Source organism: Rhinolophus ferrumequinum, chromosome 5, assembly GCF_004115265.2.
Source record: "Rhinolophus ferrumequinum isolate MPI-CBG mRhiFer1 chromosome 5, mRhiFer1_v1.p, whole genome shotgun sequence".
In the NCBI taxonomy this organism is placed as follows: Eukaryota; Metazoa; Chordata; class Mammalia; order Chiroptera; family Rhinolophidae; genus Rhinolophus; species Rhinolophus ferrumequinum.
Window position 1 is genome coordinate 50,021,047 of NC_046288.1, and position 14,732 is coordinate 50,035,778.

General features: G+C 33.6%; 1 protein-coding gene across 1 annotated transcript in view; it reads right to left on the bottom strand.

Moving 5' to 3' along the window:
* STPG2 (sperm tail PG-rich repeat containing 2) overlaps nt 1–14,732 on the bottom strand; it is a 444,557-nt gene that overhangs the window by 412,917 nt on the left and 16,908 nt on the right. Inside the window, exons 4-5 of the mRNA XM_033106649.1 lie at nt 8,730–8,842; nt 5,804–5,915 (exon numbers count right to left, since the gene is read on the bottom strand). Of these exons, the coding sequence (XP_032962540.1) occupies nt 5,804–5,915; nt 8,730–8,842 (225 nt within the window). The remainder of the gene's footprint in view (nt 1–5,803; nt 5,916–8,729; nt 8,843–14,732) is intronic.

The following is a 14,732-nucleotide window of genomic DNA, read 5'->3' on the forward strand; positions in this document are numbered from 1 at the left end:
TAAATACTGGAGAAAAATTCCCTCATGCTTCTTGCAGGGATAGAGAGAAAGGAACCATTTTTAAATACACTAGAACAATCTATTTCTTTTAGCAAGTTCTGCTTTCAGGAGAATCTAACTAACCAGAGCCTGCCCTGCTGGAATATTATCAGTTCCTAAAAGATCTGAGGAAGGGAAATACTCAACTCCAGTCACCTCTAGCCTTCCATATAGTATAAAGAAAATACTCAACTCCAAGCCACACCAGCCATCCTGTCTTCCCCAACAGGAGAGAAAAAAACTGAAAAACACTTATGAAGTTCACAGTACAGAGGCAAGAGCTATCTAAAAGACTGAGAACTAATCATAAGACTGTAGAATGCTGCCATCCCCACACAACTGACCACCACATTTTAAGAAATATTTAAAACTTTTTTCTTTACCTCATGTATCATATCAATTGCTATAGATTAAATATTTGTGTTTCCCCAAAATTCATGTTTAAACCTATTCCCCCAATGTGATGGTATTTGGAGGTGGGTGCCTTTGGGAGTTGTGTTAACTCAGGAAGGCAGAGTTCTCATGAATGGGATTAGTGCCCCTATTAAAAGAAAAAACAAAAAATAAAACAAAAACAAAACAAAGCCAAAATACAAGACAGCTTCCTTGCCCCTATTACCATGTGAAAACACACCAAAAATATAAACATCTACCAACCAGGAAGTGGGACTGCAACAGACACTGAATCTGCTGATGCCTTGATTTTTGGACTTCCCAGACTCCTAAAACTAAAGGAATAAATTTCTCATGATTATAAGCCACTCAGCATATGGTATTCTATTATAGCAACCTGAGCAGACTAATATATCCAGTTATGAAGAAAAATTACAAAGAATATTAAAAGGCAAAAAAACTAGAAGAGACAGTGCAAGCATCAGAATCTGGTATAGCAGGGATGATACAATCATCAGACTGGAAATTTAAAACAAGCATAATTAATATGCTAAGGGCTCTAATGAATAAAGAAGACAGAATGCAAGAACAGATGAGCAATGTAAGCAGAGAGATGGAAATCCTGAAAAAGAATAAAAAAGAAATGCTACGGGACAAACACATCATAAAAGATATGAAGAAAGCCTTTGTAGGTTTATTAGTAGACTGGACATGGCTGAGGAAAGAATCTCTGAGCTTGAGGAAATATCAATAACAACCTCCAAAAGTGAAAAGCAAAGTGAACAAAGACTTCAGAAAGCAAAACAGATTATCCAAAGACTGTGGGACAACTACAAAAGTGTAACATACACATAGTGGGAATACCAGAAGGAGGAAAAAAGAGAGAAAGGATCAAAAGAAATATTTGAAACAATAATAACTGAGAATTTCCCAAAATTAATGTCAGATATCAAACTACAGATCCAGAAAGATCAGAGAGCACCAATGGCCCAAAATAAGGATAAATACCCAAAAACTTACACCTAGGCATAACATCTTCAAACTATAAAAAATAAAAAATAAAGAAAAAATCCTGAAAGACGTCAGAGGAAAAACACCTCCTTGCCTAAAGAGAAACAAAGAATTATATCTGCAAATAAAAACAGAATGGAGTGAAATATTTAAAGTACAAAAAGAAAATAAACAACCTAGAATTCCATAGCCTGTGAAACTGTCCTTTAAAAGTGAAAGAGAAATAAAGACTTTCTCAAACAAAAAATGAGAGAATTTCTTTCCAGTAGCCCTGCCTTGAAAGAAATGTTAAAAGAAATTCCTTAGCGAGAAGGAAAATAACAGGACAGAAACTTAGATCTGCATCAAAGCAGTTATAAGTGAAGGTAAAATAAAAATTCTTAGTTTTCTTATTCTTAATTGATCCAACAGATAACAGATAATATGCTCAAAATAATAATAGCAACAATATATTTGATTATGTATTTCTATATATATATCACATATAGGCTTATGTATGCTTATATATAAGTGAAATGAATGACAGCAATGATACAAGTGACAACAGAAAAGAATTAGTATTATTTCATTATTACAAAATTCTCATACTACCTGTGAAGTAGTATAGTATTACTTAAAAGTGGATTAGGATTAGTTGTACATCAATATTAAAAACTCTAGGACAAATTCTTAAAAGTAAAAAAAAAAGTATAGCTATATGCTAAGGAAGGAGGAAAAATGGAATCATATAAAATGCTGAATTAAAACCACAAAAGGCAGAAAAAGAGTGGACAAAAAAAATAGTAACAAAGAAAAAGGTCATCAAATAGAAGACAGTAAGGAATATGGTAGATATTATTACAACTGTATCAATAATTATTGAATGTCAATGGTCTAAATACACCAGTTAAAAGACAGATTGTCAGAGTGGATCAAAAGACAAAATGCACAATACAAGACTTATATATTACAAACCGCAATTATCTCTGCACCAACCTAATAGTAGTCTTATTATCTATAAGAATCCCACTTTAGCTTATGTCGACATTTGCCATAGTGCAGCAAGATTCCAAAGAAGCCCATCCAGGACCACCCTGTGGAGCTGGACTTGGTGCAATGTACAAGCAAGGGCCCACTGTGCCCCACTGGTTCCCACTTTGCATCATGGTTCCAGGGATGTCTGATAAGCTCTTGCTGACCCTTGCTCAAATATTCTTAGGTATCTAAGAATCTTTGTGGGATTTTCTAAGGAAAAATTTCCTTTAGGGGATGAAGCAGTCCTATACGGAAACCCACTGCATTTGGCTTGTCCAGAGACATGCGTACAAAAATGGGTTTCCCCTAAAAGTTTGAGACCACATTATCTGACCAAAAGTTTCGTTGTCAGTGCATCCTTTGGATTGATTTATGACCAAAAGGGGGAACTCTGGACAAAAATGGGAGTTCTATGGAAAGTAACCTCACAGTGTGATCTAATCATAAATTCCTAATTGGGCAGGTCATGGTAGGTAGTCACACCCTAGGCATATAACTTTTTTAGTAAAATGTTTATCTTTGTCTTAAGCAAGCCCTTTTTTGTACATCTAGGTTAACACACCTTTGAAATGCCTCTTTCAGACTCCTCCTTCTAATGTGTGAACCACCCTTTCACTCCCCTCCTTCTATGACGTAATCACCCTCAAGAGAGCAAATATTCTTAACTATCCAGTGATCCAACCCCCCACCTTGCTTTCCTCCACGTTCATGTAATCTTCCTTACACCCATCTTTTTTCAAATGCATGAAAGAAACTGAAAAACAGTTCTTCTCCAGAGCATTTGAGATCTTGCTCTCTGGCATATGTCATCAGTTTGACTCAAATAAACTCTTATAAAAATTTTAAAAAAAGAATAATCCCACTTTAGATATAGACACATACAGATAAAAAGTAAATGGATGTAGAGAAGCATACCATACTAACAGTAATCAAAAGAAAGCAAGAGTGATTACATTAATTTTAGACCACAGCAGACATCAAAAAGTTATCAGGGATAAAAAAGTCATTACAAAATGATAAAAGGGTCAATTCTCCAAGAAGACATAACAATTCTTAATGTATATGTGCATAACAACAGAGCAGCAAACTATGAGGCAAAAACTAATAGAATTGCAAGGAGAAATACATGAATCCACTATCACAGTTGGGGATTTCAAAACCTCTCAGAAGTGGACGGACCAGCAGACATAAGGCCATCGTTAAACTCAGTATAGCACCAGTAACGTTGATATAATTGATATCATTTATAGCATTAAAAGCATATATAATCTAAGTTTCCACCTTAGGAAAATTAAACAAAGAATAATTAAGGAGAATAAAAGAAATAATAAGAATTAGTACCGGGCCAGCCCGGTGGTTCAGGTGGTTGGAGCGAAGTGCTCCTAACGCGGAGGTCACCGGTCCAATTTCCATATACGCCAGTGATCTGCAACCTCTACAGCTAAGATTGTGAACAACAGCTCTCCCTGGAGCTGGGCTACCGTGAGCAGTCAGAGCTTGGTGTAAGTTGCTGTGAGCTGCTGTGTGCCACCGCAGGCTGCTGTGTGCTACCGTGTGCTGCCATGAGCAGCTGGTGGCAAGCGTGAATGGCTAGCTGCCAGTGTGAGCGGCCGGCAACCATCAAGAGCGACCAGCAGCTGGCGAAAGCTGCTATGAGCGGCCGACCAACGACTGGAAACCGACTGCCTCAGCGGAGGGAGGGGGAGTGCAAGGCTCATAAAACAGCATGGGCCAGGGAGCTGTCCCCTACACAACTAGACTGAGAAACAGCAGCTTGAATAAGAGTGGAGTGGGCGAGGGGGGAAAAAGAATTAGGGCCTAAGTCAATGAAATTGAAAATAAGAAATGAATAGAGACAATCAATAAAACCATGAGCTAGTTCTTTGAACAGATCAATAAAATCTATAAACCTCTAGCAAGGCAAACTAAGAAAAAAAGATAGAGGACACAAATTACTAGTATCAGAAATGAAAGAAGGGACATCACTACAGATCTAATAGACATTAAAAGGATAATAAATGAACACTATGAACAACTCTATACCCATACATTTGATAGCCTAGATTAAATGAACAAATTCCTTAAATGAGTTCAAGGTACCAAACTCACATAAAAAGCAACAGATTATCTGAATAAGCCTATATCTGTTAAAGAAATTGAATCAATAATCTTCCCAAACAGAGAGCACCAGGCCCAGATGGTTTACTGGCAAATTCTACCAAATACTTAAAAAAGAAATATAAATGCTCTACAATCTTTTTCTGAGGGATACAAGCAGAGGGAACACTTCCTAACTCATTCTATGAGGCCAGCACTACCATAATACCAAAACAAGACAAATACATTACAAGTCAACTATAAACCAGTATCTCTCGTAATTCTAAATTAACACTTTTTCATCCTGTTTGAGATTTATAATTGTTATTCTGTGAAACCAACTGTACTATATTATTCTGTTATTGTGTGCTTTTCTAATATTTCCATAAACAATATTTTTCATTGCTGATTAATATTCAGGAGACGACCAAGGAAATCAAATGCAGAAAAAATTCTTAATGAAATAGTATTGATTTTTCAACCAAATATCATTTATCCTTACTCTTAATGGGTCCATTTTTAAAATGTTATCCTAGAATCTTCAAGTTTTTAACTTCAAATATAATATACTCAAAGGAATTAAAATCCTGGGCTTTATTTGCCTACAAATTCTAAATAAGTAAACTGAAACATAAACACACAAAAAAATTTAATGGAAGAGTGGGCCTTATATTAATAAATACACACTATCCAGAACAAGGAAGATGAAAAATCTTACTAGGTACTACACCAAGAATATTATGCTTGGTTCTGGTATCGTATTTTTTGTTTTGTTTTGCTTTTTTGTTTGTTTTTGTTTTTGTTTTGTTTTTTTTAAAGAGAGAGATTCACAAACTGAAGAGATCCCTGTTCAGTTAAATAATGAGAACAGTCAAAGATATTTTGAACATATTTATCCATACTAGAAAGGATTTACAAGGAGATTAAAAAGTCGTAGGAAAAGAAAGAATAAGTAGGCAACAGACAGGTAAATTTAAGTCAGTTTAAGAAGGAAAATTGTAAGAAACAGAGTTGCCCACTACTGAAATAAGAAACTGTAGGATTAGTGAGTTCTTTATCACAAGAGGTGTTTAAGCAGAGACGGTAATCACTTGATGGGGATTTTAAGCAGAGTTTCTTCCACAATATTCATTGAATGACAACTAGCTAGTTACCAGGCACAGTAGATCTAGGAGTACTTTAACCTTGTCGTAAGATTCAATGATCTTAAAATTTAAAAAGCAAATGAAATAGTTACTTTTCAACTTACCTTTTTTTCCTCCTGTAATATTATTACTTCGTAAAATCGTGGTAGATGTGAGAAATAAGTTTTCTGTTGATCTTTCTTGATGTTAATATTTTCATAATGTGGTGTCTTTTTCCTTTAGAAAATTAAAAAGAAATTGAGTTCTCAATTTCAAATGCATAAATATTTAAACAAACCAACAAAATATTTTTACACCAATATTTTCTGCTTAAAAAATATGCAACAAAAACATTATCTGGATGTATTAGGCCAATGTATTCTAAATTTTATAGAATATATTCATTTATCTTGGTTAGTTCTGCATTTTCCAATTTAGAGCATTATAATGAACACATTCTAATAACGACTCCAAAAAGAAAAGAAAATAGAAGATTTATGTCATGAGTTTACATAAAAAGCTACCAAAAGTTTCCTGTATATTCTATTTATAATAAAAAGTCTTTAAAATTTCAAATTGTTTAGTATTTCAATTATTACTAATATAATAGGGAAAATAGCTCTATGCTATTTATATCATAAAATAATCAGGAAAAGAGCATAAAGCAAGATCTTTGAAAATGAAGGGGAAGCTTCATTGAAATTCATACAACCTCAAGAAAGAATAAGAAACTAAATAAACAGTAATTAAGAGCCCAAGCTTTGGAGTCAGACAGCCTGATATGAATCCCAGCATTGCCACCTACTAGCTGTGTAATGTTACACAAATTACCTAACTTCTCTAAGCATCAGATTAGATTCCTCACCTGATTGGAAACAGTAATAAACAGTTCTCAAGGTAGTAATGATTAAAGCAGATAATAAGTGTTTAGTGCCATACATGGCCCATAATAAGTTCACAATAACTGTTAGCTATTATTATTATAAGACTTATATTTAAATCGGCTATACTGATTATCTACTATTTTCTTCTATTTCTTAAAGAAAAATTTTTTTTAAATCTCACATTAAACATTTCCAGTGAACTATCCTGAACATAAGCAGACTAAAAAGCAAATAATATTAAAGAAAAATATAAAGACAAATGCTCAAGTTGCATAATTGCAATTATTTTCTTTGACATTGCCATGATTTACATACTCATTTAACATCTTACTTCACTGTTAAACACTAATTTCACTGATTTTTTTTCACACAAAATTCAACAAATAAATTTGTTTTCAAAACCTCGAATAGTTCTACGGATAACAAATTTATATTTGGGACATCAGAAAGGTCATATATCATTTAGGTTAATCTTTCCCAGAGATCTGTAAGCTCATCTTTCCATTTACAATGGGCAAGTATCTCTACTTTACACTATATCAAATCTCCAAGAATAATTCTGACTTGACCCAATAAAACAAAAGTCAAAAATTTTTAAAAAGGGGTAGAAAATGTCAGCTGCCAGAAGAAACCAAGACAACTCCAAATAAAAGATACAAGACAGCAAAGCCAAAGAGCAGAGAAATAATGGAAATGGTAATAACTGAAGTAGTCTGGAATGCAATTCATATGGATAGATTCCTAGAAGCAAAAATAAAAATACAAATAAAAGAAGGCAAAACACAGGGAAAATGACAAAGATCAAAAAGAAAATAATATTAAAAAATAGCAGAAGAACGGGAATGGGACAGGGTTGAAAAAGTAAAGGTGCTTTAGAAAAAAAAAATACCACGTAAAATCAGAGCAACATGATTAGATAGAGTCCTGGTTATGCCTGAGGTACTCAGTGAGAAGTATTGTAGAATGGATGGAAAACAATCATCATCAGAACTACATACATTAAAAAACATTAATTTTGCTTTATGTCAATTAAACCTCAATAAAACTGGCAGGCAGACAGACAGACAGATAGATAAGCAAACCAGCGCAACTGAAAGACAAGAAGGATAAAATTTGAATCCTGTATAACAAAAGCATATGTCAAGGGGATGAGTAGAGTTAGCACATTTAACAGACTTTGTTTTGTTTGGAAGAATGACAAAGATATTAAGTTTAGACCCCATTAAGCTAAATATATATTTAAAGTTCCAGTATAACTACCAAAAGAATAAAAATACAAGGTGGCTATCCCATATTAGGAGAATAAAAAAATGAAAGGACAATAGAATAGTATATAAACTCTCCAAAACAAAGGCCATGTTTTACTCTTTTTATTCTAAGTTACTAAGTTTAGCACTAGCACATAGCAAGAATTCAAACAATGTTTGTTCAATGAATGAACAGTAGCAGGGGAGTCCAACAAGAGTCTACTCATAAGTCATATCTACCACTGGTATGTAGATATTTCTGAATCTGTCTAACAAACTACTTGGATAGGTAATCACTATGGGACTTCTTGTGAGAAAACTCATTCTGTGAGAGAGAAAGAATCAGGCAGACAACCTGGACCTTGATCAAAAAGAAAAAAAGAAAATTAATGATGAAATGGATTGGTAGTCTAAGAACAACATGGTATTTGTTACTCAATTTTGTCTTCAATGGACCCAAATCTAAGGCCTTACTGTATGAGTAGGAGAAACTAAAGACATAGTTATTTTAGCAGAAATGTATTTCCTAGTTAAATTTCATTAATATTACCTCCAATCTAATGTTACAGCTCTGATGCACACCAAGAATGACTTCTAAGTCTAGCCCTGCCACTTAATAGCCACATGATCTGGAATATGTTATTTATTCTCTTTGACCCTTGCATTTTTCACTAATAAAATAGGTACAACAATAGTAACTACACAGAGACTTGTGGTGATTAAATGAGGTAATATATGTAAAGCAGGTAGCATAGGATCTAGCTCACAAAAAACAATAGTTTTCATATAGGTTACTCCAAAACATACTACTTCTTGGAGATTTTATACTGATTTTTCCTTTCATATAGCATAGATTAGTCTAAATTGTTAGAATATAGTCAAGAATTATATTAAAGGCATACTTTTTATTTTTTACTTACCGAACTATATCATACTGTCCAGGACCAGGCCCTGACTTTATAGGTAACTCTAGTCTTCCCAAAGAGTTGCCAAAATGTATTCCCTTGTATTTCAAAGTTGCATTAGAAAAATCCTATAGAAAAAAAAAAGTGAAGATGAGAGATAACTTAAATAAGCTATGAAACTGTTTAATTATATTTAAGTCTAAATCTAAAGCAAGGATAACCTTAGGTAAGGAGTTCCACTAGTAAATGCTAGTCTTCCTTGAAAGATCTCAAGGTAAGTTATTATTGCTATGCCCCATTTCACTCCTATGTCTGCCAGAATTCCTAGAGAAGTACCTCTAGTTTTAGCATTTCCTCTCCCGGCAGTCCACTTAGCAATCTAAAACCTTAAGGGCAAAGAAAATGAGCTACTCAACATTTTTTTAAAAAGAGGGGGACAAATTTTATGATTTAGGGAATGGGAAAGCCTACTAAAGATGACTTAAATTAAACAGAAATTATATTAATTTCAAGAAGTTAAATTAAATTTCAAACATCATCAACAGATATTAGATAACTTCTAATTACCTGATATTTAAAACTATAACATTTCAAAGAGTAACAAATATATGACAATAAATTAAATACTACCATTTCATTTTATTACTAATGTTGAGGTCAAGATCAGTCTTTTAATGCCAAAGAAATTACTCATGACATGAGAAATCAATCATCTTTCCTTTACATCCACTATATAGATATCAAAATTAAGCATGATCCATTAAAAAGTTCACTTTAGAGAAGTTAGAGCACCTGGTTTTATTAAAAACCCATAAAATACATTAATATAATTTAGTAAAATAAATTAGTATAAGAACAGTAGCTTCCCTTACAAAAGTTCTCTTCTGTTGACCCAACTACATTCTAAATTGAGCAATCATTTAAGAATGTTTTAAAATAAATTCATCTTTTAACTGATGGTAAAAGGTAAACTCTGGTCTATTTAATTCATTTTTAATTCATATTTGTAAAAATACACTTTTAAAATAAGTTTTAAAATAAGTTTGAATTATTAAAACAATTAATATGATACTGAATAAAATCCCCATAACATAAATTTATAGTTTAACTGCATAAGTGTGTTAGTTGTTCTAAGTAACCATTACTATTCAAGAACAGTGGAACCAACCTCTCTCTATTACTATTATAAACTATAATAAAGCAAATAGCAATATTTGTCATAAAAAGTATAATTCCAGTTTAAAATGGTTAATTAAACCTGTATCTGCCCCACTCCCACCAAAATATAAAAAGTGTATAAAATAGACACAAATAATCAGTGCTAGAAACTAAGACAAAGTGTCATTCACATTCCAAAACTTTGAGGAATTTCTGAAAAACAGAGCACAGCAGAAACTAGAACCAGAAAAACACTTCACTGCATGTAAAAAGAACCTCAGCTGAACCTTATTAATGTCCCCAGAAAGACAAAAATAGGAAATCGGATGGACTCTTGGTAATGAGTAGGGAGCAATCTCGAAACTACTAATACCCTTAAATATTTGCACCAGTGCTTTGACATGAAGTGGTAAAAGAGAATACTAACACCCACTCTCTTCTTGGCATGGGTGACCGGAAATGAATGAAGCACTGCCATTAGCTCCTAATGAGGACAGACTTTCTAATTAGAAATGCACCACTCCAGAAAGCTTTGGGATGCCACAACAAAACACAAAAAGAAGCTAGCACAGCACTAAAATTCCCTACTATGTGAAAATGTGTGTTACTTCCTAGAACTTACCACTAACAACTAACTAGCCCTCGGATGTTATCAAATGCAAACACAATAAAACTAAACTTTCTCTTCCACACCACCTGATCTTAGAGAATTAAACAGAGGCCAACACAATCTGTCAGAACTTAGATGTTTGCATAGAGTGAAGAGAGACCTTTGTTGATTCTTTTTTTCATAGATGCAATCTCATAGAGAAATGGAATTATAATTTCTCTGAAGATTTCTCGTGTTTTGATTTTAGTAAATCTCCTTGCTTGTTCCTTGCTTTGGATGGTGGAGAATGTTAGAGCTGAGAGAAACAGGGAGTTACCAGCTATGTCCAAGTAAGATTCAGACATATTTTGGAATGTCTGGTGAACTAATAGAGCAAACTGCCCGACAGTGAATGTGAAAACTAATCCTATGGAAAGCAGCTAACCATGACCCTCGCCCAGTAAAAAAATCTTAGTGTCAGTGCTAAATACTATTTTCTGCTGACTGAATTTGTCTCCTAACAGACAGTCCCCAGTGGATTTCTGCCTGTGTCCTGCAAAGTGCAAACAGGCTATGATAAAAATCTAAAAGACCTGTTTCATTAAAACACTGGTAAAAATCAGCACCAGTTTTAGAGTCCTCTAAAGGAATATAACAAAAGGAAGGAAGAGTATTGTTCTCCGGGCTTCACTCAGCTCAGCATGCAGCGTTAGCTGTGATGAGTACACTGGTGGAAATGCCCAGCAGAGAGCACCATCTGGCAAGAGACTGAGATGACTGGTGGAGGAGCAGCTGTCTCAGTGGAAACAAATTTGTTCAGGAGCCTGGTTGTGACAGCCTCTGGGGGCTTCTAGAAACTCGGAAAAGGGAACTTTGCAGAAGGTGGTGGTGCTCTACCACAATAAGAGGAGACAAAATACATATTTGTGTTATTAACATAACTGTGACTCTCTTTATACCCACAATTTAATGAAGCCTGCGAAAACTTGTTAGATAAATAAAAAGTATTAATCCTTATTTCCACTAGGAATATGTCCAGCACTGTAAGTGGTCTCAATATGCTTATATTAATTGATATGCAGATCTTTTCTAATGAATTGCACCACAAAGAGCAGAGGGGTATTTTCCTCTCTTCACTATGGACGTTTAGGTTTAACACACTATGAAACTACAATACTATCAAACACTATATCAAAGTAAGATATTAGTAGCAGTAGTGGTAGTAGTATTAATACTATTATAAGGAGATTGTCTGTCTAGTGGATACAGGATTCCCAAACCCAGACCTCTGTCAGTCCTAGAACAGAGCTATGAATAAAAATTAAAAGAGCTATCCTACCAGGCTCTATCACACATAGAGCATACACTACTTTGGCACTCTTGAGTTCAACACAAAAGGAAATAAGGCAATAGGCTCATCCAAAGGCTTTGGGTCTGGAGTGCAGAGAGAAATGCTATAATACCTAGCAGAGTAGCGTAGAAAAATGGCACAGTCTGACATGTCCAGCAGAGCAGCAGATGGTAGTAGAAGAGTACTGGAAGAAACCATGGCACCCACTAGAGTAGCTGAAAAGCCTCCTGTTCCTTTGGGTCAGTGGCAACTCCAAAGACGGCTGCACCCTGTAGAGCCTCAGGAAAAGAAAGAACAATACTTTCTCTTGCTAAACTAAGTGTTCTAGACTACCTTTCAAATGGAATTACCTAATATAGCCGTGGATTTTAAAGTACACATACAGTTTTGATGGAAGAAAGAACAAAATTTCTCATTTGTGTTGTACTTTATTTTACTTAGAAATGAAGCAGAATTTTATAATCGTGCAGATTTTAAGTATAATCACTAGTGAAGTACACAGATGTAGAACTCTGTTCTAATATAGCCATGTTAGATATTTTATATATTTCAGGCAGAAGCATATCTAATATATTGACTTACTATTATAGCCTATAGGTTTGTAAAAAAAGAAAATCAATATTTAAAACAGAGCATTTTTATAAGTCATCTTTTACATCATTCTTTTATAGCCAAAAAAATACATGTTAAGGTTTTATATTAATTCTTTTAACACAGCATTTCAGGACCGTGAACAGAATTATGTCCAGGAAGCTCTCTTTGGGTTAATTTACATTATTGCAATTTTGCTATTTAATTTACATTATTTAACAATTCTTAAGGTAACCCAGTAGAAGGAAAGATTATGCATATACATACACACACACCATTCAAGACATTAGCAAAATCTTTTTCCTGTGTACACACTAAAATTTGTTTTATTTAAGTCATGAGAATTGAAAAGCACTTAACTCGCTAACCTCTGCAGTACTCAGGTAAATGTTCCATCTGAAATTTAAAAGTCTTTAAAAAATACAGACAGAAAATGAATAAATTGATGCACTCTTAGCTCTAAATCACACTCTTTATGTCAAGAAGTGTTGACAATATCAACTTCAAGGTCATTGTCAACTTGGAAAATCATTAGCAAATAAAATATGACTTAATTGAAGCAAACTCAGCATGGATCTGCATTATTTTAAGTGAATGTTGGAATATACCTTGAAGAAGAATTACTAACTGTCACTCCCAGTGACAATAAAATGAATGAAGAAACAACTATGCAACTTTTCCCCCAAGTCTTTTCCATAATTAAATATGAAAGTAGAATTTATGAAGAATTAAAAGTCGCAAAGTGCATCAATTTAAACACTAATGGACTGCTTTCCAGTGTGGCAGCACACAGGTAATTCTCAGCATGTTATCATTAGCAAACATGTCAGTGTCATAATTCCAACTGCAAACTTTGCTCTGAAAAGTAAATGTATAATGATACTGCTAAAGCACTAGGGCTCTTCTAAAAAGAGAGAGACAAGCTAGATTCTACAAATCAAAATGTTATACAAAATAACTTATAAATATAATTTCTTTTTACAGATTAAGTACAGCTAAAACTTATTATTTGTTGGTTAGAGTCTTATACAACTCTTAATTTCAGAGTTGCTTCTATATTTAAGCTATATAACTTCAGCAGATGTTATTCACCAGTTCAGGGAAGAACCACAATAATTATCCATGTATTAGATTATTTTCTTAATTTTCTATTAATATTCACATCTGGAATCTGAGCACACATATAGTATTATCTCAAAAAGCATCTAGAGAAAACAGAATTATCAGAGGTTTGCATGAGGTATGAATTAACATTACTACAGTATCAACTTCACAGTAGTCAGTGAGGAAACTGTTTTTTGCTGTAGGGAAAACAAGAAAATAAGCTTTTGGCTACTGAGCTTTACTTAGTTCTCTCAAATTCAAAAAGGAGATTTCAAAAAATATCACAGTTCAATTCAAATTGAACTTTGTGGGATCTTCTTGAATATTAACAACTATGTTTTTAATTTACATATAAATCTATGTTTTTAAATGTTTTTTTAAATTAGATGTAGATTTTTATTCCAATAAATACAAGTTGGATTGACTCAATAATTACTGAATTAAGTCATCAAATAAATTAACCTATTAAAATTATGGAATAAATTTTCTTCTTGTTTCTATCTTCTATGTATAATAGTTTACCCAAAAAGAAATCAAATTTTATATGTCAAAGTAATGCTTATTCACATGTGAAAAGGTTTTGTACATCTAGGGAAGATTGGAGGAATTATTCTGGCTTTCTAATAGGTGACATATTATTCCAAAATTAAGAAATGGTATATATCAAAATATAATTTTAAAGCAAGAATACCATTTTGATATAAGTTAACAGTAATGAGAGAATTATTTAAGCCATATCTTTTCATTCTTTGCATGTATCATAATTTTTGTTCAATATTAGACCTTTAAAATGATATAATGTGGCAACTCTGGAAATAAGACTCTCCCCCACCCCAAGAGCGTTTTTTGTTTGTTTGTTTGTTTGTTTATTTAGTGATTTTTCCTACACTAATGCATTAAATTCTGTATTCTTTGTCACGTGTGTCCACTGAAGTCTCAGGCTGGTTAGCTGAATAGTCAGGTAATGGTTGGATAGAGGTTTCCTTAAATGCCTGAACCAATAAATCTCCAACCTTCGCAGAGGAGCTCTGTGCATGTGTTGAGGCACACCTTCCACACACAAATAGGTAGTTTAAAGTCTGCCTTAGCCTTCACTTCCTGCTTGTGTGGAGCCTCAAAGTCACCTAGAAATAAGAGCTTTGTACCTTCTTAAGTCTGTTTTCCACAGTGATGGGTTAGCAATTCTGCAACTGCTCTCAGTGTTTTATAAGATTAAGCAAATAAG